The following is an 8169-nucleotide window of genomic DNA, read 5'->3' on the forward strand; positions in this document are numbered from 1 at the left end:
TGGGACAAACTGGTTGCCATCAAGGTTCAATTTCAAATGTATGGGGTTCCGATGTCCACTCTAGTGGACACATAATATTTCAAAAATAAAAACTTTTTTTTCCCCAAAAAAATGTTTTCAGTATTCTAATTAATTTACAAATATTGTGGAATTTAAAAAAATGGTGACTGGACAATATTTTTTTTTTCCTGATAGTCAGGAGGACATATCCAGATTGAAAAGACAAAGGTGATCAAAAAGGCTCCAGTGTTGAAAGCTGTGCTTGCAAAACAAGGAAAACAAGCCAAAATGGAAAAGGTAAAAACAAGACATATTCAGTCATTTTGGGACTGGAGCAGCAGCCAGTGGCACTTTATCAGACATTTTCTTGCAGGCTAGAAAGGTCAGCAGTCCAGTGGAGTCAACCCACCAGCAGTACTGGTGGAATCAGAAACAGAGAGCAACATCTCTTCTTCCTCCTTCTCTACTTAAAACCCCAACACTATCGCAACTCCAGAGAGTCTCCACTTCTATTCCAACATTCCTCACTCGGTTTTCAAGTATGGAATGGTTTTCAGATCTGTATCCTGACAGAAAGGTAATGACAAGAAATATGAAAATACATGCATCCTTGGTGATGAATGTGGCTCAGGTTAAGATGTTTGAATGTTTGCAGTCTATCTCAAACGACATTTCTCCTGAGGATGTCTTCCTGCAGCTATTAAATTACGTGCAAAACTCCGGCGGCAAAGCAAACTCCAAGGTCCTTGGAGCAGTTCAAGCAGCGCAAATTCTCCAAAGCCAGAACCTCTTTGATGTCACAGATAAACAGTACGCAAACCTCACCAATGCTTGGGACAAATTCATACAGCCAACGATGGTAAAGCAAAAACAGTATTGAAACTACGGCTTGAGTTACAACTGACAGCTTTGCTAATATGTTGGCGTTTTGCTTTTTTGCATGTTTCAGACAAATCAATCACGCGATGTGGTTGTTGAGATGTTGAATTTGCTGGTGGAGTTGAAGTCGGAAGTCAGTTACGATGTTACGAAAAAAGTTATAACTCTTCTGGCAAATAAGGAACTGAATGTCCAGTGAGTTTCTGACAGTATTAATTTGGAAGATAAGTGGTGTTTTTTGTTTGTTTGTTTTATTAAGAGATGGAACAAAAAAATCCTGTTTCTTTGTCAATAGGAAACCAATATTCTGCCTCATTGAGGGATTGGGTGTGCATCAGGCACAGTCTTTCCTGGAACGCGAGTTTCAAAAGTGGGGTGAGGGACTGGAGGACAACCCTAACAAGATGGAGATAATTAACGAGAAAGCAGGCTGCTGGATGGAGTATTGGACCTCAAAATTCAAAGTTAGTTCCTCATTTCATTTTGTTCTTATCTTGTTCCTCCAACAATGTCAAAATGTATATTTTGTTCACTATTAAACTTAATTAAATGAACTTTGAGTGAAAGGTAAGAAAAAGGACAGGTGTGTGAAGAGGTCTACTGGTAACCACTTTTTTCCCCCCGTGCTACAATCCTAAACTTCAGTGTGTTTTGTAATTTAGGAGCATGCTAGCAAAAATTTGTTCAAAATTTTGAAGTGAAAAGAAAGTGATATAAGGGCACAAGAATTTTAAATAACCGCTGCAGCACGATGGAGCTGCCATCATGTTTCACATGGGGCAGGTCAATATGCAGTGGCAGTTTTTCTCCCTGCTGGTATGAATCTTTGTGCAGGGAAGTTAAAATATAAGTATTGTAATTGTGTAAAGTGAGAATATTTGCATTTAATGAAAATAAAAAAAGAACAACATAATTTGCATAAATAAATTTCTGGAGTGGATGTGGAGACGCAGGCTTTATGTTAAGTTGATGCTGTTGAATGGATGGGTGGAAACCAAACTACACCTTTGCATGCAAATAGATAAATATGCATAATGATCAGCAGGAACAGCAATAATACAGAAAAAAGGGGGAAACTACAGAAAACATATTTGTATATGTGAAAGATGCTTATATATGGGACTGTATTTGCATCGTTTGCTTTCATTCTATGCAACACAGGATTATAACCGCTTTCTGAACACTGCAACTTCACCGGAGTGGAAACAGCCTCCCTTCAGCGGATTGGATGTCCTGAAATTTTTCTGTTTGATTAAAAAACAAGAGATCAGAAGATCCTTCTTTATTCCTGCTGCCCAAAAATACAAAGTGATTGTGCCTCAGCAGAAGTGGTATGTGAATGTACACTCAAAATAGTTGTTTTTCTCTGTAGATTGCAGACTTTTTTTTATAAGATTCAGTCGAACTAACTAGATGCATTTTTCCATCTATAGTTTAAAGTAGTTTTATTTTGTTGCATCATTTTAATCAAATTTCTAATTCTAAGGTGTTTCTAAGGTGCAGTGAAACATTCAGACACAAGTATGAATATAGTCTGGTGGATAAGTTAGATAAATATTACTTTTAAAAATGCACTTTATGAATTTCGGCACTGGAAATACTTCACACTTTGCTTTCCAACTGTATTTCTGTGGTCAGTTTTTTTTTTATTTTAAGCTGAAGCAAATAGAGCACTGAATATTTCAATAGTATTCCGATTACTGTTATGTTTTGTATTTTTGCAGGAGTTTCAAACCAATTCTTCGCCTGGGAGAGACACACACCATGGCCAGAAAATGGAAAAAGACAAGATACTGTCAGCACTGTCAGCAAACACTTAACATTTAATGCCTTAAAAAGAAAGTCAACTTCAAATGTGATTTGTGTAATTGCAGGTGTTTTTGAGCCTCGCTTTCCCAATTGGATCCAGCTGCCTATGTCTCGTGTCAACCTGCGTCCGTTTCACACAAACTCGTACGAGCGCTTGGTGAGGCTCCCTGCCCGAACGTACTTCATCCATGAGCACTCTACAGTGGAGTACTACAGGCGAAAACTCAAAAAAAGGCCAGTACTGATCCCACCATCACCATCCCTCCGCCCCGCCATCCCACTGCCAACTGAACAATAAATAAAAAGTAATAGTTGCAATAAGTTCAAGTAATTTTATATTTTCAGAATGAAAGTATAAAGTCATTTTTCAAGGTTGGGAGTATTTGCTGTCCAGCAGCATTTTGTTGGACTCGGGTCTCAAACATGGCAACATTCAGGTCCTCTTAAATGGAAGAAGGAAGTTAGGAATCTTCAATGACACAGCCATTAAGAAACATTGTTCAATAATCTGGGATGAAAACTGTAAATATTAAAAGAATTCAAATTAAACATATGATTTAGTTGTCTCTATAGCTAAAGGTAACATTGTAGATAATACACTTTAGGGATAGTGTTTGCTCTGCCCACTCAAATTTACGTAAGAGTATATATTAGACATTTATACAAAGATAATGACCATATACTAAACTTTTGTCATTTACAGCAGATTACATGCTGCTTTTAATAAAACAGCAAGTGAAAATCATGAGTTTTTTATAAAGTATTATTGAGTTGGTTGGAAGTAGTAATGTTAATAGAGTCTTAAAGTTGCTTGGAGAAATGATCTGCAGTAAGGCTCCTTTATGCGCCTAGGATGCAGCAGTCTGTCACAGAAGGAGTTCTTCTGCACAGACTATATTCACAGACTATATTCAAGATGTGTGAGACACTGCATTGCTTTTTGAATATTAATGTCTTAAATCTATTGAACTTTATATGTTAAGGTACTGTTTTAAACTGCTCTGTGTTTCTGAAGTGTGTGTTGCTGACATCTTGGCCAGGTTGCCCTTGTAAAAGAGGCCTCAATGGTCTTAATAGGCTTTTTACCTGATTAAATAAAGGTCAATAAAAAATAATAAAATATTGTCCTACAGTGGTATTATTTTAGCCAAAGTTTTTCTGTCTCCCACCACCTGGGAGACAGAAATGGATTGATGAACGTGATTTGCTAATATATAAACATTCTTTACTAGTAATTAAGCGTTTTCATTAAACTGGGCATCGTAATACAAAACAGTCCAGACAATTTAATAAAATTATCAAATTGGATAGAAACAATAGACGTTTGAAGGGATTTTAAACTTTTGCTTGACTTAATTTATTATTTCTTGAACTCTTTCCTGAACGCTATTTAAACAAGACTTTTAGAAATAATCTCGAATTGTAATTTTTAACCTTTGCCTTTTGAATAAACAGCTTTTTTCCCAATCATATTTTGGTCATTGTTTATTTCTATTTTTAATTTGTAAACAGGATCTCAAGTAAAGTCATTATTATTATTAATAATATTTTTTTTACAATTACTCTCTGGACCTTGTGGGGATGCCTGTGCGTGTTACGTCACTGCCTGGCGTCTGAGTAATGTAAACACCTTCTCCAGTAGCAGCCGGTGGGCCTCAGAGTTAGCAAACATGATCTGTCCGCTTTCCACCATGAGGAATGTTTAACTAAGCCTGTATAAGTTATTTTTGCTCTCTATTACTATAGCTGTCAGATGAAGTCATAAAATATTTTTTCACTAGACCGTATCTAGTTGCTGCCATGAACTTAGCGTTGTTCGAGCTATATTAGCTCAGCTAGCTTCCTGTCAGATGTATTAACAGACCGGGTCACAGATCATTTTTCCTGCTTTTGTTTAACATGGTGCATTCGTTGGTGAGCCTTTGTGCCAGGGAGGTGGTCAGTGACCACAGCTCGTCACCCACCTGGCTTCGCTGGGTTCCCAGGGAGCTTTACGGGGCGCTGCTGGAGGCCGCCTTCGCCTGCTGCAGACCGCTGGCGGTGGGCGAACTGGTGCAGCGGTGGCCTGAGCGGACTCTCCGCGTCGGAGGACGGAGGAAAACTGGGCAGACTGCGCCCAGTCGGCTCTGCATCCAGGCTCTGTTACTGGCTGTGGTCAGAGGACTGGCGGACCAAAGGTGAGAATTGACTGTTTTTCTTTTCTTGTTTATTCATTTATTTATTTAATTTCTGTATTTCTTAAAGTTTGGCATTGTCAGTAAAAAGGCTCCCTGACGCATTATGTCAGTATCAAAAATGCAGATTTCTTCTACTTGTATGTGATTAATTTTGTTACCTAGATACCAATATTTGCGTTTGTGGTGCTATGGATGCTGTGTAAAAAAATTATTTAGTTTTTACATTTTGTGCAGCACTTTGTGACTCTGTTCTGTGAAAAGCGCTATAGAAATAAAGTTTACTTACTTACTTACTTACTTACTTAGTTACCTAAATCAGTATAGTTTTTGTTTTGTCAGCTTTATTGTTCACAAAATATCGCAATAAAATAATAAATCCACATTGCCCACCCTTAATCTCAAAACCGTAACCCTTCAACTTTGTCACCTTTTTTCACATTATAACCACATACTTCACAAATCTCACATAATCTGATAATCTCTTGAAGTTGCATGAATAGGTCTGTGAAGCACTGGAGCTAAGATCTGGATCTGTGTTCTGTATTTCTCCAGGTCAGCCCTGCAGGTACTGGACGTCTGTGGTCTGCAGGGAGACGAGGGAGGAATGGGGGACCCGATGGGAGGCTGGTCACTTACTGTGGCCCTTTGCACCATGGTCATACAGGCCAAAGCTGGAGCACACAGGACTCAGAGGAAAGAAGGAGACCGAGAGAGGAAACGATTCTCAGCCCTCGAGAGGGAAAGGGATTTAAAAAGAGAAAGAGGACAGAGGATGGGAATGAAGGAGTTAAAGGATGGTGAGACTTGCAGAGAGAAGACGAGATCTGAGAGTCCTGTCAGTGATGAAGAGCTTATAAAAGGGGTCAGAAGGAGGATGGAGATGGAAAGACAAAGAGGGGTTGTAGTGACGGGCTCAAGGGGTGGTAAACTTGAAACGGAAGAAAAAGAGGCCGACTGGGAGGTGCTGGTGCAGGTTAGGGCTGATATTTTTGTCAACGCCCGTTCTTGGGAGCGTGTTCGCTTGGCTCTGAGCACGTCAGGACCCTTGAAGCTGCAGTGCAGATACCTGCGAGTGGAAGAGATTTCAGTGCCAAGCATCAGGACTCTGCTAAACCTCCTGCCTCGCAAGTCGCTCTTAGGCATCGACGTTCGTTACAGCAGCCTCGGTGTGGCCGGGTTAGCAGAACTGTTGCCTCTTCTCTCCACCTTCCCCGAGCTGAACTCTCTTCGGCTGCATTACTGCAACCTCGACATTCGCAGAGACAACTTCGGTCAGGAGGGGGTCCTGAGGGACCTGTCACAGGGGCTTTCAAACCTGCAAGAACTGCGACAGCTCAGCCTCACTGCCCTGCGGCTTCCAGGACAGCTGCGGGTGTTGCTCAGGTATTTCGATCTCCTCGTATGTGTTTTTTTTTTTTTTTTTTTTATGGTTGGCTTGCGTGAAAAACATGTATTTGAGTGTTAGAATGAGCAAAGCAAATTCTAGATTTTATTTTGGATGAGAAACTGTGGAACGACTTTTGAGCTGAGCAGTTGGCAAAGGAAAAAAAAGGCAAAATCTCATTAACTACATGCAGAAAGCTGGTAGAAACCATAAGACTTGCAGGTGTCATTGCAGTGAAAAGTCATTCTGCAGAGTAGTCTCTGTTGGGCTGAATACACATGCACACCTCACTTTTCAGATTCATTTTGTTAAAATTATCTTTTCATTCTGTAGCTATGCCCTACATTGTGGACCTAAAATGCTGTAAAATATAGATTAAATTTAAAATGAGCCATATTGAAGATTTTAACTTTTTCTTCTCCCATAGCTCGTTGCCTCAATCCCTGGAGGTCCTGGAGCTTCCCTATTTAAGCCTGAGCCCAGCCGACCTCGCCTATCTGTCCTGCAGCCATCACGTCTCCTCTTTGCTGCAGCTGGATCTCAGTGAGAACTGTCTGGATGAAACCACGGTGCCCTCAATCCGCCGCCTCCTCTGCCAGGCCTCCAGCAGCCTGCAGCACCTCTCGCTGAGCGGCTGTGGTCTGACCGACCGCCTGCTGGGCATGCTGCTGCCCTCGCTGGGCGGCTGCTGGGCCCTAAAGAGCCTGGCGTTAGCCCTGAACCCCCTGTCCAGGGCGGGTCTCTGTGATTTGATGCGGACGGCAGCAAGAATGCCCTGCCTGCGACTGTTGCTCTACCCAAACGCTCTGGAGGATTACCAGCCGGGGCTGCCCGAGCTGCCTTCTAGCACCCAGCTGCTGGAGTGGCCTCTGGATGAATCCGTAGACAGTAACACAACCAGCAACAAGCTCAGCCAGGTGATGATGGACAGCGGACGCTCTGACCTTGTCTTGACCTGTGACCTGCTTAATTTTGATAAAGACATGGTGGACTAGAGAAGGGGCAAGGAGGCTTTAATTATTTTATCAAACCAGCGAAAGAAAACCTGACAATCATGTTAAACCTCATGAAAAAACACATTAGAATTTTTCATGCGTATTTTCTCCCTTCTGAGTCTGTTTCATAAGACAATCCTGGTTAACCAGATTTTCTTTTCTTCTTGGTTGGGAGAAAAAAAAATGTTTGTAGCAAGAGCCAAATCCACACAAATCTTAATCTGACCCGGTATGTGACACTTTCAGGCTTTAACTACACAGTTATAGTCTATCTGTAGCATATAAAATGCACAACTTTATGCTTCATTGACACTCATCTACCAATATGTTTTTTTTTTTATAAATATCAGGACCAATTTACAACAAATCAGTCTTAAATTGCTGTTCATATGAGAATCTAGCAGCATGTAATATGACAATAAGTTTCTTGTGTTTGAAAACAAAACTTTTGTTACTAGTTTGTCTTAATAAAGTTTGATAACATGTTCTCCTTTACTTCCATTTTTACTTCCAGTCTTTTCTTGAAGACTGAAATGAAGCCAGTTTTATTTTTATAAAACTGATTTGTATACTGAAAGTCACAAATTACTTTCATAGTCGGGGCGCGGCAGATTTTACTCAAACGAAGCACACGAAACCGTGACAACGAGGATGGGATCCTCAGTTGATCCGTTCCACTCTGCCTGGTCCTGCCAAAGCAACATAAAATGGAATATTTAGGGTTAATTTAACCAGTTTAGTTCAATTACAGTGCAATTGAAAGTATTTACATCCCTTAAACGTTTTGCCACATTACAACCATAAACGTAACTGTATTTTATTGGGATTAAAAGCAATGGATCAACACTTAAGTAGTGCATAATGGTGAAGTGAAAGGAAGATTATACATTGCTTATAAATGTTTAACAAATTAAAATCTCAATTT

General features: G+C 40.3%; 2 protein-coding genes across 2 annotated transcripts; both read left to right on the forward strand.

The window, feature by feature from the left end:
* Positions 1 to 208: 208 nt before the first annotated feature.
* LOC107836637 (uncharacterized) lies at positions 209 to 3420 on the forward strand. The gene is made up of 8 exons (XM_016673184.1): positions 209 to 297; positions 374 to 577; positions 656 to 859; positions 950 to 1074; positions 1175 to 1343; positions 2041 to 2210; positions 2604 to 2674; positions 2754 to 3420. The coding sequence occupies exons 1-8, from the start codon at positions 289 to 291 to the stop codon at positions 2984 to 2986; spliced, it is 1185 nt and encodes a 394-aa protein (XP_016528670.1). The 5' UTR covers positions 209 to 288; the 3' UTR covers positions 2987 to 3420.
* Positions 3421 to 4288: 868 nt separating this feature from the next.
* LOC103140467 (leucine-rich repeat-containing protein 14) lies at positions 4289 to 7736 on the forward strand. The gene is made up of 3 exons (XM_007555639.2): positions 4289 to 4865; positions 5418 to 6248; positions 6677 to 7736. Exons 1-3 carry the CDS (start codon positions 4588 to 4590, stop codon positions 7242 to 7244), a joined length of 1677 nt encoding a protein of 558 aa, XP_007555701.1. The 5' UTR covers positions 4289 to 4587; the 3' UTR covers positions 7245 to 7736.
* Positions 7737 to 8169: the final 433 nt, after the last annotated feature.

Source organism: Poecilia formosa, unplaced genomic scaffold, assembly GCF_000485575.1.
Source record: "Poecilia formosa unplaced genomic scaffold, Poecilia_formosa-5.1.2 Scaffold71, whole genome shotgun sequence".
Taxonomy (NCBI): Eukaryota; Metazoa; Chordata; class Actinopteri; order Cyprinodontiformes; family Poeciliidae; genus Poecilia; species Poecilia formosa.

Bases quoted from the DNA above. Each gene is read 5' to 3' on its own strand.
- LOC107836637 (XM_016673184.1), top strand. The intron at 2,211-2,603 runs GTATGTGAATGT...GTATTTTTGCAG, and splicing joins ATTGTGCCTCAGCAGAAGTG to GAGTTTCAAACCAATTCTTC. The intron at 2,675-2,753 runs GTCAGCACTGTC...GTGTAATTGCAG, and splicing joins ATGGAAAAAGACAAGATACT to GTGTTTTTGAGCCTCGCTTT.
- LOC103140467 (XM_007555639.2), top strand. From the start codon at position 4,588: ATGGTGCATTCGTTGGTGAGCCTTTGTGCCAGGGAGGTGGTCAGTGAC. The intron at 4,866-5,417 runs GTGAGAATTGAC...GTATTTCTCCAG, and splicing joins AGAGGACTGGCGGACCAAAG to GTCAGCCCTGCAGGTACTGG. The intron at 6,249-6,676 runs GTATTTCGATCT...CTTCTCCCATAG, and splicing joins CAGCTGCGGGTGTTGCTCAG to CTCGTTGCCTCAATCCCTGG.